Source organism: Gracilinanus agilis, chromosome 2, assembly GCF_016433145.1.
Source record: "Gracilinanus agilis isolate LMUSP501 chromosome 2, AgileGrace, whole genome shotgun sequence".
Taxonomy (NCBI): domain Eukaryota; kingdom Metazoa; phylum Chordata; class Mammalia; order Didelphimorphia; family Didelphidae; genus Gracilinanus; species Gracilinanus agilis.
This window is the reverse complement of record NC_058131.1, coordinates 155290489-155309577: the sequence shown is the minus strand read 5'-3', so window position 1 is coordinate 155309577 and position 19089 is coordinate 155290489. Positions and strand designations below refer to the sequence as shown.

Genomic DNA, 19089 nt, shown 5'->3' with positions numbered 1-19089 from the left:
AGTGTGTATATACTACATACAAGCATTCATTAACAATATTAGAAGAGAGTTTAGACTGATATAAGTTTATAATATAATTGTTCTTTTTTACTATAAAGTTGTTTTAAGTTTTCAGATTTTTAAAATGTATACGGTGTGTGTAAAATGTACATATAGTTTTAACTTTTTGCTTATTTAGGTCTTTTTCCTACTACATTATAATTTTCCTGAGAACAGAAATCAAGTCATACCTAATTCCATGCCTTGCATTGCATTGTACAGGTTATTACATAAAGTAGATGTAGTGATTGGATCTTTCATTTCCTTGATATAGTGAAAGGGAAATTGCCTTTGCTTTTGTATGTCAGGATATTTTCAACTTAATGGTTTTAGATAATTGCCCAGACCCCTGAAAGATTAAGTGATTTGCCCAAAATCACAGAGGCAGAACTTGATCTCAGGTCTTACTTTGAGATTAATTCTTTGCTCACTGTATCATATTTCCTGTTACTACAGAAAACAAGTATTTGATAAGTATTTTTTTAATTACAGTTGCCCTAAACTGTAGATTCCTTACCCTGCATTCCTGGATGACTGACAAAATATGGAAGTAGTGATATAATTAGAAATAGCACTGGACTTTTTTGATCCAGTTTTAATTCTGCCACTTACTGTTGATTGCAACCTTGAACTATGCTTAATTTTAATGTCCTTCAGTTTTATCTTCATTGGAGATAACACCATATTCCTTGCAAGTTTTTGAAGATCTGAAAAAATGACATGAAAAAGCATTATATGACTATGTAATATGTGAAACATGTAAACATTAGCCGTTAAACATAAAATAAACATTGACTTTTCAACTCTACAATTTCATAACTCTTATGAACTGATCTTGAGATCTTTAAGACTTTGTGGGTTCAGCAGCAGCCAGTAGTTTATCGTAAATCAAGATTTTGCTATAATATTCAGAGATAGTCTGTAGTGGTCATAAGATCCTATAAATATAACCCTAAAAGGAACCTTATAAGCTGTCTAGTCCAACTTCCTTTACAGGTGAGAAAACTTAAGTGATTTAAGAATTTGGGCAATAAATGTGAGTTACTAATTTTAGATATATACAATAATGACTTTCATTAACTCAATAATTATTTGTTTGCTAGGGATGTAACTAATGATTTTTCTTCAATTTGAAAGAGAATATATAAATCACCCCAAGAGGACAGAAAACTAAAATGCTGAGATTAATTACTTAATAACTAGCATTTCTAGAGAATTTGAAGATTCATGAAGTACTTTTAAAAAATTATCAAATTTTATCTTCACAACAACCCTGAGAGATAGGTGCTATTATTATCTCCACAGAAGAAACTGAGGCCAACAAAAGTTAAGTAACCCACCCAGTTTCAGACAACTAGTATATGTTCATGGCAGGATTTGAACTCAGGTCTTCATATCTCCAAGTACTCAGGTCTTCATATCTCCAAGCCCAGTGCTATATTCATTAAGCCACCTAGCTAGGGAAAAGATTTTATTAGGGCATCTTCAAATTCTTGTGTTTTTCTTTTTAAAAGGCATCTCCAAATTTTGATGACTACTGGAATAATTAGCTTATTTGGGAAATAGCTTGGCTATACAATTGTGCCAAATACTTGTTTATAACATCTTTGTTTATGGACCTTTCTTTTTTGCCACGTGAAGTTTCCACATGTTTCTGAAATTGTTTTCTAGGGAAAATTGGAGAATTTCTTTTTAACAACAGAAATTTGCCCAGTGCATCATTGGCATGTGAAGCTAGATTTTGATGTACAATTATTTTGCTTATGATATACTTGTGCTTAAATCAAAATGAATTAATATACTTGTCAAGGGATTAAGAAAATGAACTCTTCGACTTTCTTGCTGAGCTACCAGGGTCAGGTCCCTGTGGAGTGCGTTGAATCATGGAGAAATTTTCTCTTTTCCCTCTCTCATATACAAGACGTATACCAATCTTCAAAGTAATAAAATCTTCTAGTAAAAAAGAGAATGTATTATTCACAAAAGTAATGATTTTTTTGGCCTTTTTCCCACAGTGCATCATCACTGGCCTTTGACTTTAATTATAGTTCTGTTGTGTATCTTAGCTTTTAGGATTTAGACTTTTGGTGCCTTGTATACTTGTGTTCTTTCTGCCACAGACAAGAGACTTCTCCTTGCTTATGTCAACATGTAGGCAATTCATACTCTTGATATCAGTAGTTCACAAGAAAGTATTTGCCCTTCTGAATCATTTTAGTGAAGAATGTTAAGCCATAATCCTTTATAGGTTCTTGCTAATTAACCTAACCACTCAGAGGATAAACCAATCTTTTCTTCAAGGAATCTTAAGGAGGATCTCCTTAGGAGATGTCGTTAAGGAAAGTAACTTTTCCCATTATTTTACAATAGGAGAAAGTAAACCTAATAACAATCCAAAGTCTAGGTTTAGAATAAATGGAAACTGAAGGAATCATTGTGTAGCACTTTATAGCAACTATTAAGTGCCTAGGGATTCCATGCAAATAAACAAAGTATAGCAATTTCATCTCAGTTGATGTCCATTTTAAACCGTGGCTTTAGCTAATGAAAAGCAGCTTTTTAGTCCACAAAAGTTAAGTCTTCTCCAAGAAATATTTTAGAGCAGATGAAAATATACTGTGTGTACTCATTACTTGTATATTCTGAGTTGCTAGGTCACAGAGAAAGTTGGGAAATTTTTCACAGGCATAGGTGACTCCTTGAGCTGTACTTTAGGTACTACTATAAGAATAAGTAGTTTTAATAAATCATTTTATGGTTTGAATTTTCCAGAGGTTTATTACTAATTAAATTTATTTTTCTTTCTCAGTACTGCTTATCAGGACACCCAACTTTACCATGCAATGTACTCAAATTCAAGTCTACTACCATCATGTTAGATTGTGGCCTGGATATGACTTCAACACTCAATTTTCTTCCCTTACCATTGGTTCAGAGGTATGTTCTAGTAGATCCCAAGGAATGTGGGGGAGAGTGGTTTGCCAAAAAATTTTGTTCTACTGAAAATTTTTTTTATCAAAATAACTTTCTTTAAAGTAATGAGTAAGTAGAACACTGACTTATTGAATAGTTTTTTACCATAATTTACTCTGAGCTTCTGTGAAAGTGACTTAAACTACTCACTAAAAGTGAGATCATGTATCTTTCATCTTCTCTGCTAATTTTTATGACAATTAATAAACTAGTTATATTGAGCATAAGAACCCACTTTTAATTACCTTTTCAGGTTCTTGAATTCATGGAGTTTTACTTTTAAGATCATAATGTCTTTGCATGATTTTTATTACCAGTTTTTCTTTAGAGATCATAGAAGCATGAGGTAAAATAAATCAACACTTAGGAGTTATTTAATCTATCCCTGGGGCAGCTAGGTGACTTAGTGAATAGACCATGGGTCTAGAGTCAGGAAGATCTGACTTCAAAACTGGCCTCAAAACACTTCCTGGATGTGTGACCCTTTGGGCAAGTCATTTAACCTCTATTTGCCTCAGTTCCTCATCTGAAAAATGGGGATATACTGGAGAAGGAAATGGCAAACCACTCCAGGATCTTTACCAAGAAACCTTATAGATTCTGTCATATAGAATCAAGACATGACAAGTCTATCCCTGCCTTCAGAAGGACTATATTTTAAGCCATCCTTGACAGAAGGGTCCTTAAATGAAGGTCCTTAAATGACAAAACAGGATTTTTATTTGATCTTGGAGGTGACAGGAAACCATTGGCATTTATTGAGTAAATGATTGACATTGTCATTACTATGTTTTGAGAAAAGTCACTTTGGTGGCTGAATAGATTGGAGTGGGAGAGACTTGAGGCAGGCAGACCCACCAGCAGGCTATTACAGTAGTCCAGGTGTGAGGTGAGGAAGGCCTACCCTAGAGCATTGGCAGTGTCAGAGGAGCAAAGGGGCTGTATTCAAGAAATATTGCAAAAGTGAGATCTTTAGGTCTTGGCAACAGATTGGATATGGGAGAGGGGAAGTAAAAGATAGTGAGAAGTCTGAGGGAAAAAATAGTGGCCATCATTAACAATAATAATAGCTAACATTTAAACAGCACTTATTATGTCAAGTGCTTTACAAACATTATATCAGTTGATCCTTGTAATAACTCTGGGAAGTAAGTGCCATTGTTATCCCTATTTTAGAGATGAGGAAACTGAGGCAGATAGCATTTAAATGACTTGCCTAAAATCAAACAGCTGGCAAGTGTCTAAGGCCAAATTTGAACTCAGATCTTCTTGTCTCAAGTGCTCTATCTACTGTATCAACTCTACCCGCATTGTTACTACCAAAAATACAATTAATTAAATATTACTAGTAAGTGACCCATAAGACCACTTTCCAATCTCTAAAAAGTCTTTATGAAAATAATTTACATACATTGAAGGCATTCTTGGTAAAGACATGAGAAGGGAACAGGGTGGCTTTCACCAGTTATATTTTGCATCGAACCACGTTTTAGTCTTTTACTTAATGGATGTATTGTAGAGCAGAAAGCCAAGGGATAATTCTTCTATAACAAGTTCTACTTAAACCATGCATGGAGTATTATGTTTAATTCTCCCACATTTTAGAAAGGGCTTTAAGAAACTGGATCACTCAAAAGACCAAGGTATATTTGGCACAGAATGTGTAAAGACTTAGATGGGGCTTCATAGCTGTCTTTCTAGTATTTGAAGAATTTGTCATGTGGAAGAAGAATTAGACTTGCTCCACTAGGCCTAGAGAGAAGACCTAGGAACACTGGATAGGAACTACATTGGATAGGAACACAGGATAAGGTTGCCATAAGGACCACCGAACTGAATTTTAGACACTGATAAGGGAGGTAATTGACTCTAAAATTGGATTCAGCACACTGAAATCTTACTTATAAGGAGTCTGTTCCACAATATTTGACTCATATGCTGCTTTTCTTGTATAGTCTTAACCCTGTTAATCCAGTAGTATCAGGAAAGTGTATGATTTGAGGTATGTTTCTTTACCTCAGTATTGGTGAAGCATTGACACCAATCTATCTACACTATTGATGGAGAACCTTTTAGAGACCAAGTGTCCAAAATGCAACCCTCTTGCAGCATGTGAAGCCTCCCCCTAACCTCCTGACTGGGGTAAGGGGTTGGGGCAGAGGGGCAGGTGATGTGAGAAATGACCTCAAATGGAGGAAGGCAATAGTCCTCTCTGGCACAAATGCCATAGATTCACTAACACAGATCTACATTTTTACTTAGTCCCTTTTGTTACCAGTGGCATCTACTTATAAATCTGCTGACTCTTTCAGAAAACCTGTCCCTATAATTAATATAAAGTCTTCACATTGTAGTAAGCAAGCTCAAGAAAAGTGAGTTTCCCAAATTATGAATGCATTTATTATGAAATTATGGCAGAAATAGGACTAGAAGCTCTGTCTTCCAGACTTTCTCCTAATTCTTTGCCCATAAGATGACATAGAAGAAATACATGCATTCACAGCATGAAAATCTTTAGGGATTAGCCTTTAAATAATTATATAAAAGATAGCAACCAAATTCTTATTACTTAAAGGGAGATTTTTTTTTTCTTATGCTTCTAAGACTATGTTGGGAAACTTGGAAGAGAGGGCACTTTACTAGTAGACAGTGGTGACCCTCTAGAAGCAACAGCAGTGAGATCTTTCCAAACTTCTCTTCCTGGGAGGTGAAGGAGGGATTTTTGCTGTTGGAGACAAAGAGTTTGGGAATAGAAAATAAACTGGAAGAGTTATGGACAGAAGGATTAAAAGCAGTAGAAGCTAATAAACTTATTCTTAACCCAGAATGCTGCCAGCTCCTGGAGCTTAGATGATTCATCCTTCTATATTTTGGGATTCCAGGGACAGTTAACAGGAAGATAGGCATTAGTTGAACCAATTCCTGAACAGGAATCCTTTCTACAAAGTCCCTGACAAATTTCCATTCAAGAAGTGAAGTAGCTAGTGGATAGAGTGCTAGACTTGGACTCAGGAAGAACTGGATTCAAATCCTACCTCCATGACTAGCTCTGTGACTCTGGATTAGTCACTCGACCTCTGTGCTTGTTTCCTGATCTATAAAATGAAGGTTATTAGTAAGCACCTTCCTCACAGAGTTGTGAGAACCTAATGAGATAGCACGTGTAAAGTGCTTTGCAAAACTTAAAATTACTTATGTAAATGCTAGCTTTTATTATTATTATATTGATCACACAGTAAAAGAAGAAATAGATAGAGAATGGAAACAATGCAAAACATCTGAGAAGCAGAAAGTGCCATCAAGCTAGTGTAAAGGTTGATATAGTGTGTTGGTTCTTTTTCTTCCAGAAATAATGTTATCTAGTGTCCAAGGTATGCCACTGTTGTTCTTCCCATAGTATCCCATTGAGTAGTCACACATACAAGCACTTGATGCAATTCATAGTATATCTGAAAAGCTGCAGGTACATATATATTTATCAAATAATTTTCAAAATGCAAATCTGTCTTACTGTCTAAGGCAGACCTTTTTTGTATCATAAATCCCCTGGCCAGTCTGTCAGAGCTTAGAGACTCTTTCTTCCAATAATGTTTCTAAATGCATGAAATAAAAGACATAGGATTGCAAAGGAAATCAGTTATATTACAATTATCAAAATATTAAAAAAAGTTCATAGACCTTTGATTTAAAGGACATAGGTGAATTCTTTTATAAGGCCCCCCGAAAAAACCCAAAATATGTAGATAAATTACAGATAACCCTTCAGTGTGCCAGTTTTCTAAATGGGCACAACAGCACCTCACATGTCTGAAGATAACTTATCTAGCAACTTCAACTATGAATAACACATGCAAGGACCACTAAGTGGCCAATAAATGCCATACTGTTCGTGCACAAAAGCCTTACTCAGAGTCTTGTTGCTCCTGTTTTACACACAGTCCCAACAAGCATGATCATTTGATTTTAAAATCCATCTTGTTAAAATCAACAGATAATAAGACACGGGGAAGGACAACGTTAGAGGAAGCACAATGATGATGGCCCTGTTTGCCTCCATGGCCCTTGAATGCATTGCTCTATCATAGTGCTGCCCAGTAATTGGTGTTTATAATGACAACCCTTGCAATCATCAAGAAAGCATAGAAAGAATGTAATTTAAACCTAGAAGAAAAACAGCTTAACATAGAGGATAAAGAACTGGCCTTGGAGGCAGAAAGATCAAGGTTTAAACTTTTCATCTAATTCCTACTGGCCATGTGACTTTAGTCAAGTCAGTTAAGTTCTTAGTGCTTCCCCTAAACAACTCTGTTATCTTATGTGTCATGCAAGGTGTCAGCCCCTTTTATTTATGGAAGAAACTCTCATTGTAGATACTCTCCAGGGCTCATTCCACAAATAAAATCAAAGAGACGGGTCTTTTAAAATTCTATTTTTTTAAAAAAGAGCAAAGAAATCTCTAATAAACATTGGGAAGATTTCCATTCAAAATCATTAGATAAAAGTTTGAGTAATTAACAATGTAAGCATCAGTTATCTGGAAATACACTTGGGTGGATCATTTCCCTTGTGATACCAGACAAGTGAAAAACATGTTACTTGATTTTGAGAAATTAGGTTTTCTTAAAGCAAGACTACCTTTATGCATCTCTATTGGTATTTAATATCTAGTGGAATAGAGCTAAAACTTTCTTGCTTTGATTTTTCCAAGTATCAAAAAAGGCAACACAGTTTATATTTAACTACTGTTTTAGCATGTATATATTTATTTATTTTAGTATGACCACATTAGTAAGGAAATCAAAATTTTCAAAGCTAACCAAAGCTATTAAAAGACACTTAAGTGATGGATTATTCATGAGTAAACACTTTCAGATGAAAATACCACATATCAGAAATAATAGATGTGCATGCCCCTTCAATAGTCTTGTTTACTAGAGTAAATTTCATAAAACTTTTTTTAGTACCATAGTGGATCTGTGATCAAATCAGTATTTCAAAGAATTGATCCCATGAACCTTATTCAAATATGTATGTGAAATACAGACTTAAAATACACATTATCTAGACTTTGTCTACACCTGCTTATAACAGTTCCATTTTCTAAACTTAAAAATAAAAAAAATTGAGTAGATAAAAACATGAAGGAAAATAGTAATAAAAAGACAGTTATCAGGATATTTTCTCTGTGATGAAACCTGGAGAACCTACATGCTCCATTGGTGTCTAAATATTAGGCAAACCCAAGGGTGGACCCCCTAGCCAACTCTTCTAAGTTAAAGATGAATGGCCAATTTGTATCACTGGAAGGTATTTCCAAAGTAAGAGTTTGATTTTGGAGAGGAAAAAGCTTTGGACACAGAAAAGTGCCATATAAATGTAGATTATTAGTACTATCTATTTGCCATTTTATAGTGTGATAATACAAAGTCTTAACTAGATAATTTTTTATAAAAGTTTTGAGTTCCATGTATAGGCTATGTAAAATGACTTCAGCAGTCTGGAAATCATTATGTTCTAGCACCAAAGGAATTAAAAGTATGAAATTGATGTTCAGAAGTATAACACTGAAGAAGGAACATAATTAATGCCCAAAAGGGATGGGGAGGGAAGGCTTTAGAAAAAGAAAGGCAATATACTGGTGAGAGGCAAATTGAAAGACTAAGGAGAATAGGGGGAAAAAGAGCATATCAGACATAAAAGATTGATTGCAATAGTTTTTCATCTCTTCTGAGAAAAATTAAGACCTGAGATTTGAAAATATAGAGTTGCAGATGTAGGACAAAAAGGACTTTATATTCAGAAATCAAATAGTAGTGTAATTCTCCCTGACTTTTTTTGTCTGAGCAGCCACATAAATAATGTGAGCAAGTATATTATTGCTCTTCTATAGACAGGATAAAGTTAAGAGCTTTCCTGCTTTTTCATTTTGTATATTGGGTTTGAGCAAAACAGTGAAAATGTGTGTATTTGAGGAAAATTGCTTAGGACAAATGAATAAATTGAGTTGGTGTAAATGGTCATTTATTGGAGAATTCTTCATCCATTGGGGTTCTTGCTTCTGTAATCCTTTAATAGCTCTATGATATCATGGATATGAGTATTCCCAACAATGATTCAAAATAGCAATTATTCATGAGTTCCAGAGCTTGGAAAGGATTTCGGTCCTTATTTACAGTTGAGGAAATTGAGGTTATGGGAGCTTAGTGACTTTGCCAACATTTTTTAGTTACAGGTATTACTATCCATATTTTACAAATGAGAAAACTGAGGTTTCAGAAATATTAAGAGACTTAAATTCCCAGTGTGTAAGATTGCATTAGATTTTCATGCAAATATTTTGATTCCAAATTCATAGTATTTTCTACCACATTACTCTCTCCAAAAACTACCCTCATTTTATAAGAGAGGAAAATTCAGGCTAATAAGAATAAAAAATACATTTATGAGGTTGCAAGTCAGTAATGTAGATATGATGGAACCCAGGACTTTTTACTTTGAAAATCTACATGTAAAACTATGTTGTGTCTTGGTTCCATCTTTTTACTTTATTACTTAAAAAAAAACAACAAAAACCTTTACCTTCTGTATTAGAACTGATATAAGTATTGATTCCAAGGCAGAAGAGCAGTAAGGGCAAGCAACTGGGGTTAAGTGACTTGCCCATAGCTAAGAAGTGTTTGGGGCCAGATTTGAATCCATGACTTTCTGTCTTCAGCCCTGGCATTCCATCCACCAAGCCACTAACTGTCCCTTTTACTTTGTTACTTTCAATGACATTCAGCTCACACCTTAATCTAGTTCAAAAATCTTTGGTGTTTGGGCTTTTATATCCCATTACTGCAAAATTCTTGTAGTTGGCACTGAAGAGTTGTTTCTTTTCATCATTTTTGATGAATACACCTACCAGTAAGTATTAAGTGTTTTAAACTTTATTGAGACAGTAAAGTCAGAAAGAAATCATTGAGTATAATGTATTTTAAATCAACTTAATTTTTTTGTGTTTGTTTTTTTCAGTCCAAGGTTGTCTAATCTTCCTGGTTGGGCTTTAAAGGATGGAAATACCTTTTTGGACAAGGTAATGCTGACCTGGAGAATGTTGTTAGCCTTCAGAAAGCCGCCTGACCAGAATAGATCTGTGCTTATTGTAGCAGTTAGGCAGCTCTGATAACTCTTGACCCATACTTTGGGTTGACGTGCAAAGCCTTAAGATCCACACTCCTTAGTATGTCTCATATACAAAATACAAAGAGCATGAGTGAAGAAAGAGGTCCAGGGAATTGGAAGAGCTAATCTGGATTTTAATCCAGCTCCACTATTTACAATCTGTGTGGCACTGGGCCATTCCGCTCCCCTTCTCAGTTTCCTCATATGTAAAACAAAGGGGTTGGAATAAGTATCAGAGAGAGAAGATAATGACTCATCCTATCTCCTTACAGCAGAGAGTGGACCAGGGCAGAAATGTCAAATGCAGCCATCATTTCAGAGATGTTTGAACTTCAGTTTTCCTTGTCCCATAGACAGAATCAGTCTAGAAAAGAAGAAATGACAGCCAAAATAAAGTAAAAAGTTGTCAGTAAATGTATTTTTTAAACTAATTAAAAAGTAATTCTATTATACTCAGTTCTCTTCATGACTTAGGAGCCCTTGTACCTTTAAATGCTATGATCCTAAATCACTTAAACTCTGCATGTCAGTTTCCTCTTCTGTAAAATGCAGACTATCCCACTGCCTGCCTTCTGGAGTGATTGTGTTGAAAGCCCTGCATAAATTTTAAAATACTTTATAAAAGTGATTGACTGCTGTCAAATTCCAGCATCCCACATTCAGAAATAAAGGGTTCTAGTCACACAGTAAGCATTTAATAAATGCTTGTGGATTTCTGTCTTATTTTACAGAGGAGACTGAAGTATAAAGAGTTGAACTGACTTGCCCTTTTGCACAAAAGAAGCAGAGGTTGGTCTAGAATTCAAAATCAGGTCTTCTGATTCCATATCCATTACATTTTTTTACTGCTCAATATAGAACTACCTTACAAAGGAATGTTAGGAATAAAATGCTTTTGAAAATGTTAAAGCAGTATGGCTATGTCCATTACTTTTTTTTTTTTTTAAACCCTTGTACTTCGGTGTATTGTCTCATAGGTGGAAGAGTGGTAAGGGTGGGCAATGGGGGTCAAGTGACCTGCCCAGGGTCACACAGCTGGGAAGTGGCTGAGGCCGGGTTTGAACCTAGGACCTCCTGTCTCTAGGCCTGACTCTCACTCCACTGAGCTACCCAGCTGCCCCCTGTCCATTACTTTTTAAAAGACATTCTGTGGTCAGTACAACTTCATATCTACTTTATTCAAATGTCAAACTTCTTTATCAAAATGTTATGCTAGGGGCAGCAAGGTTGCTTGGTGGATAGAGAGCCAGCTCTAGAGATGGGAGGTCCTGGGTTCAAATATAGCCTCAAACACTTCCAAGCTGTGTGACTCTGGGCGAGTCATTTAACTCCAAATACTTAGTACTTGCCACTCTTCTACCTTGGAGCTGATTCTAAGTCAGAAGGTAACTTTTGTTTTTTGTTGGTTTTTTTTTAATGCATTCTAAGCTCTGCTTAGAAATTAAGCCAATTTTTCTGCTCTATATAATGAACAGTGGAAGTAAAACCATTGTTTTCAGAAGTAAGTTTTTAAGATAAAACTAAAGAAAGAATTTAGTCTAGCCCTCTTCAGCAGCTCCACTGACTTTGTAAGACTTAATAAAGTTAAAATGTGTTTTGAAAGATATGACTTAAATAATAGCAGAGTCATTTTAAAAATTCTCTCAGAACACTAAATCAAAAGTAGCACTAGCTTCAACATAGTAAACAGATGACTGTAATAATGACAACATCTTAAAATAGTATTTGTTTGTTTTTAATTATAGTGTGTCTATGTACTGAGTTGGCCAGTTTTCAATAATGGGTTTAACTTTATGCCCAGAAACTCAGTGGAGTAGAAGGTCCTGTCTTAGAATCAATACTATGTATTGGTTCCAAGGCAGAAGAGCAGTAAGGGCTAGGCAATGGGAGTTAAGTGACTTGCCCAGGGTCACACAACTAGGAAGTGTCTAAGACCAGATTTGAACCTAGAACCTCTCATCTCTAGGACTGGCTCTCAATCTACTGAGTCACCCAGCTGCCCCCTTGAACTGCATTTTTAAAAATTTATTTATAGCAATCAACTTTAAAAATTTGTGTTCCGAATTCTCTCCATCTACCCCCTCCTCCACCAATTGAGAAGGCAAGCAATGCATATATCAATTTTACATGTAAAATTATGCAAAATACATTTCTATATTGGCCATATTAGAAAAAAGCAAGAAAAAAAAGAAAGTGAAAAAATTATACTTTAGTTTGCACTCGAATTTATCAGGTCCCTCTCTAGAGAAGGATAGCATTTTTCATTATGAGTCCTTTGGAATTGTCTTGAATTATTATATTGATCAGAGTAGCTAAGTCTTTCATAGTTAAAATTTACTGTTATGGATCTCCTGGTTCTACTCATTTCACTCTGCATCAATTCATATAAATCTTCCCAAGTTTTTCTGAAACCGTCCCCCTCATCATTTCTTATTGCACAATAGTATTTCACCACAATCATATACCACAGCTTTTTAACAATTCCCAATTGATGGGCATCCCCCTCACTTTAGAATTCTTTGCCACGTCATGAAGAGCTAATATAAATATTTTTGTACATACAAGTCTTTTTTTCTTTTTTGTTTGATCTCTTTGGGATACAGATCTAGTAGTTGTATTGCTAGGTCAAAAGGTATGCACAATTGTATAGCACCATATTGGTGAAACTTGCATGCCAGAGGGAGCACTCAGAGTCCTCCACTGTTGCCATTTGCCAGAGTTTGTTACTAGAAAGCCAGAGGGACACAGGGCAGTGCTGCTCCCCTCCTCCCCCTCTCCATGCAATTTGCAATTTGGACACTTGGTCTCAAAAAGGTTCACCATCATTGGAATAGCCCTTTGGTCATAAGTCCAAGTTACTAAACCATATTTTTTTCAGAACTATAGTTTTTGTTATTGGTGGATTTCTAGAAATAAACTCTTCAATATTACGTAAGATTGTTCTACAAATGAAGTGCCCAAAGTTTATGGATAAATAATAGGATTTAGGGAAAAACTTTATTACAGAGCTATCCAAAAGTGCAATGGACTGGCTCTAAAGGTAGTAAGCTCCCCCTCACTTGATTTCTTAATAAATTGCATGCTGATTCATTGAAGATTAAATGATCACTTATATGGGATGTGAGTACAAAAGATTCTTGGTCATGCTTGGATTATACTCAGTTGCCTCTAATGGCCCTCCAACTTTGAAATTCTCTAGTTCTGTGAAATGATTTACTCAAGGATTCACAAAAAATCAGCAGAGGAAAAATTAGTTTTTGTCCAGTTCACCCTTAATTCCAGAGTTTTTTTTTCTTATTTTCTATCAGTTGGAAAATTGAATAAAGAGCGTGAATATTTTTAAAATACTGTAATTTTTCAGAATATGACTAAATAGGATCATGTATTTATAGTTGGAAAATATCTTGGAGGTTATTAAATCCAAATCCTTCATTTACAAATGAGGAAACTGAAGCCCAAGGAAGTTATATGCTTTTCTTGTGGGTGGGGGGAGACGCGGGAGGTATACACACAGAAATATATATGTACATATTGTTAAAAAAGCATGCTTTTACATATTCCTCTTAACTATGTTGGTATTCATTTCTAACCCCATGTACCATAGTACATCAATACTGTCCATGAGGTTTTCTTGGCAAAGATAAAGGAGTAGTTTAACTCTCCATCTCCAGTGGATTAGGGCAAAGAGAAGTTAAGTAACTTGCTCAGGGTCACACAGCTAGTGAGTGTGAAGCTAGATTTGAACTCAGATCTCCCTGGCGGCTCCAGGCCCAATATTCTGTTCACTGAGCCAGCCAGCTACCTCTTCTAACAGTCAGCTAAAGTACAAACTGAACACTGTTCAAAAAACCAAATTGCAATGAAAACTAATTTTTTTTTAAGTATGTGACAGGGCAGTTATGTGGCACCAGGAAATGGGAGGTCCTGGATTCATATCTGTTCCCAGGCACTTCCTAGCTGTGTGTCCTTGGGCGAGTCACTTAGCCCTGTTTGCCTAGCCCTTGTCCTTCTGTCTTAAGAGTTGTTACTAAGATAGTAAGTGTTTAAAAAAAGTATATGGCATTTAGAGAAACAACAGACCTGATTTAAAAGTAGCTATCATAATAGAAAGAATGATTTTCCTATCAGAATTTCAGGAGGTTCCCAGTGCATAATCATGAGATGATTTATATGTTATATCTGCAGGTAATTTCTTTCAAGAGTAATTTTGAATAGTATACACTCACCTTAAAAGTGTTTTGAATGGCAAATGCAGTTACTAGGGCAAGGAAGGCTAGGGGGTCAAGGGTCAGTGCTTTATCATGGAAAGTAGACATGCCTTAATTTAGCATTATTTGGAATGAAATTACAAAACCAATTTAACATCAGACAAGGCACTAAAACATCCATAATCTGGCTTTAATCGTTCCTAATATTTTGAGGGAGTTCTTGAAGAGACTTCTGCCATTAAGCTCATTTGTTATTAGTTGGCAGATACACTGTAATTGGTTTCAACATTTGTTGGCTTGGCTAAGGATTGGTTACTACCACATGGAGAGGAAAGCTGACTTGACTTCTTAAGATATTAGGAGGTTTTTTTCTTTTTATCAGTCTTGCTAGGAGACTTAGAATAATACATTTCATATGCAGAAAAATTTTAGATGACACCTAACAACTTATGGATAAAGATTTCAAGCAAAGTAATTTTAAATGGCTAAAGTCTTTGGCCAGATATATAACTTAATATATTAAGTGAATTTGGCCCAAAAACCTCAACAACCTCCTAACTCTTTGTTTCAAAAAGTCAGCAGTAATACAAACTCTTTCTTTCAATTGATCTTCATTATAAAATCAGAGTTGTACTTCCAAAAAGGAACCATTTTAATTAGAAAATAACTAAATGCCTTCGCTGTTCAGAATACAGAGCTATACACCAGAGACACAAAAAGTGATAAAGGTAGCTGAGTGAACCAAAACACTTTAAGAAATTTGAAGGGAGAGAAGTCACTTTCAGCTAGAGGAATTAGGGAGGAACTCATGGAGGAGCTGAATGGAACAGAATTCAGAATTAAAAACAAAAACCTATATTGGGTGAGGAGGAGTTGAAAATGTTGATGGCTTATTTTGTGCTTTGTTCAAAATAACACAAATACTATATTCAGATATTCCAACGATGTTTACATTGAATCTTGTTTCCTTACTTGTATTTCTTTTATCTTTTTTACAATTTTTGTTTTCCTAATTAAATATTAAGATCCATAATGGCAGAAAATTTGTCTTTGACTTCATTTATATTCTCAACCAGCTTTTACCAGCTCTATAGCGATCCTTAACAAACCTTGGTGACTGGCAACCAAATATTCTCAGTTGATCTATTAACAATTATTCCTGAAAAATCTGACCAAAGGTACTTGAAAAGAAACAGTTTTTACTTAGAGACATACTGTTTTAATTTCTCATTTTTAATTTAAAGTTTTAATGTAATATTGCAGCCTTGTTTTTATCTCTTTCACTGCTTCTGGTTTGAATTTGACCTTGATATCATTGATGCCATTTCCAGTTTTTGTTATCAGAAATATAATAAATTATAATGAATTTTAATTTTCAATTCCAATCTATGTAAATCTTTCTGAATTAAATGTTATTTTTAAATAGCATATTTTGGATTCCATTTTTAAATCCATTAGGATTTTGTCCATTTGCATTTGATATTTTAATAATTTACTATTTCTATGTCTTTATTAAATTATTTCATTTACCTGACTAGATTAAGATCTTTCATATCTTTATTACTTTTAATGTCAAGCTTACCAAAACCACTAGACACAAATTCCTTACATATCAGTAAATCATATTTAAAAAACTTTTTTTAAATGGTTAGTCTTACTATGTAAGCCTAATTTTTTAGTATAGATTCCATTTTATCCTAGTTGTTTATTTTGGAGATGAATCTGAATATCTTCTTACTAGCTTACTTAATTAAATAGAAATAACAAAGAAAAGTAAACTTGTAACTTAGTGGAAGTATCTATGGTATTCAGGAATAAAGAAAGGATATAGAATGGGTGACCAAGGAAATACCTGAGAGAGCTAATGGGTCTTAATAAATCACATAGTTTTAAAGAACACAGTAAAATACAAATGAGTCGTAAATTTCATTGCCAAGTTTTGAGGCTCCAAGTGGTTGATCTGGTCCTCATCCCATTTGACCTCTCTGATATGTTTGACACAGTTGAATGTTCCCTTCTTGAGGATCTGCTCTCTTTCCTGGATTTTCATTACACTGTTCTTCAGTGGTTTTCTTCCTAATTTTCTGACTAATCCTTCCCAGTCTTGTTTGTTGGATCATCATCTGTGCCCTGGCCTCGTGCATAATGTGTTCCAGTGTTCTGCCCTAGATCATTCTTTTTTCTCCTTGCTCTCGCTCTTGATTATCTCATCTTTCCTGGGTTCAGTTATCATCAGCTTTTATTATCATTAGTTCTTCCGCCACTCATAGAGTTTTACTTCCTTAGTGATCTTTTCATTTCCATTATTTTAGCAGATAGGAAAAGTTTTGTTGTTAATGTGGAAGTTATCCCTAAGTCAGGTGTCTGTAAAATCAGACCATCAATCCAGCAGATCTAAGATGAGAATTCATTTAAAAAAAAAAAAAACAAGAAAAAGAAGAATGAGAAAATAAAACATACTACTGAAACAACTTAACCATGAATTACTTAAACAAATTTTTCAAAATAAAAAATGGGAAACAGACAAAAGAAATTACATTAACACTATTGACAGCTGTTACTCAATCAGCAACCATATGATTTAACTTGTCAAATGGCAGGAAATGAATGCCAAAGGCTATAACATATAACCAGTAAGGAACTCCAAAGAAAGCCAAGAGTAAAGCACATCATTAAGGAAGGAATTATATGATAAGAAAAGAAGATGGTCTAGACACATAACAAGAAGAAAGTCAATGAAGAAATCAAAGACCTCTGGCAATAACAAATGCTTTCAACTTGTTGATATTGGGTGGATTCCATTGGTAGTTTATGAAAGGACATGGACAAGAGTAACAAGACATGGGCAGGCATGGATGGGAGGTGATCTGCATAGTCAATGGATATGAGCAGTTTAATTATTTTTACTTATATAATTCACATTTGATCTGGAATAATTGAGCATCTTTACAATTTCTTTTTTTTTTAATAATTTTTATTGTTTAGAAAAGTTATCATGGTTACATGATTCATGTTCTTCCTTTCCCCTTCACCCCCCAACCTCCTCCCCCCACCCCCATAGCCGGTGCATATTTCAACTGGTTTTAACATATGTCATCACTCAAGACCTATTTCCAAATTGTTGATAGTTGCATTGGTGTGGTAGTTTCGAGTCTGCATCCCCAATCATGTCCACCTCAACCCATGTGTTCAAGCAGTTGCTTTTCTTCTGTATTTGCTCTCCTGTAGTTCTTCCTCTGAATGTGGGTAGCGTTCTTTTCCATAAGTTCCTCAGAATTGTTATGGATCATTGCATTGCTGCTAGTACAGAAGTCCGTTACATTCTATTTTACCACTCCCTTTTTTGACCTCCCCACTCCCCTGCTCCCCTTGGTTTATCCCTTCTGACTTTCTCATTAGGGTTAGATAGAGTTATATATCCCAATGGATATAGCTACTCTTCCCTCTCAGGGTTAATTACACTGAGAGTAAGGTTTAAATATTACCTCTTAATGCTCTCTTCCTCTCCTTGTTATAATAGTATTCATCCCTTCCCCTTCCCATGCCCTCTTTGTGTGTAATAGAATATCCTGTTTTTCTTATTCCTTCAAGATTCTTTTGGTGTCCTCCACTATTCACTCCCCTCTTTCCCTCCCGCCCATATCATCTTAGACCATTTTGTATTCCAACCTTTCCCTATGAATAATTCTTCTAATTATTATAATAGTGAATGCTATAATGGTGAACAGAGTTCACTACAGAGAATTATACATAACATTTCTCCACATAGGAATACAAATAATTAGATCTTATTGAAGCCCTTAAAGAGGCAAATTTAAAAAATATGAGTTTTCTTACTTTCCCTTCTATTTCTTATTTACCTTTTCATGTTTCTCTTGATTTTTGTGGTTGGATATCGAACTTTTCATTTAGTCCTGGTTTTTTCTGTGCAAATACTTGGAAATCTTCTATCTTGTTGAATGCCCATACTTTCCCCTGGAAGTATATAGTTAGTTTTGATGGGTAGGTGATCCTTGGTTGTAGACCCAGTTCTCTTGCCTTTCTGAATATCATATTCCAAGCCTTGCGGTCTTGTAGTGTGGAGGCTGCCAGATCCTGTGTGATCCTGATTGGTGCTCCTTGATATCTGAATTGTCTCTTTCTGGCTTCTTGTAAAATTTTTTCTTTTAATTGGAAGCTCTTGAATTTGGCTATTATATTCCTGGGGGTTGTCTCTTCAGTGTTTAGTGTAGAGGGTGATCTATGGATCCTTTCAATGTCTACATTGCCCTCTTGTTGTAGAACTTCAGGACATTTTTGCTGAATAATTTCTTTTAGTATGGAGTCCAAATCTCTATTAATTTCTGGTTTTTCAGGAAGACCAATGATTCTCAAATTGTCTCTTCTAGCCCTGTTTTCTTGATCTGTCAATTTCTCAGTGAGATATTTCATGTTTCCTTCTATTTTTTTTTTTAACATTTATTAATACTCATTTTTAACGTGGTTACATGATTCATGCTCCCCTTTCCCCTTCAACCCCCCCCCCGCGCCCCCCCCCACCCTTGGCCGATGCGCGTTTCCACTAGTTTTGTCATGTGTCCTTGAACAAGACCAATTTCCAAATTGTTGGTAGTTGCATTGGTGTGGTAGTTTCGAGTCTACACCCTCAGTCATGTCCACCCTGACCCATGCGTTCAAGCAGTTGTTTTTCTTATATGTTTCCTCT

General features: G+C 35.2%; 1 protein-coding gene across 2 annotated transcripts in view; it reads left to right on the top strand.

Moving 5' to 3' along the window:
* Positions 1-19089, top strand: part of INTS9 (integrator complex subunit 9) — a 129492-nt gene that overhangs the window by 16063 nt on the left and 94340 nt on the right. Inside the window, exons 2-3 of one of the 2 annotated variants that reach the window (XM_044663465.1) lie at positions 2849-2976; positions 10027-10087. In XM_044663465.1, coding sequence (XP_044519400.1) covers positions 2849-2976; positions 10027-10087 — 189 coding nt within the window. Of the gene's footprint in view, positions 1-2845; positions 2977-10026; positions 10088-19089 lie in introns of those variants that run through there. The other variant, XM_044663466.1, reaches the window with a different exon arrangement.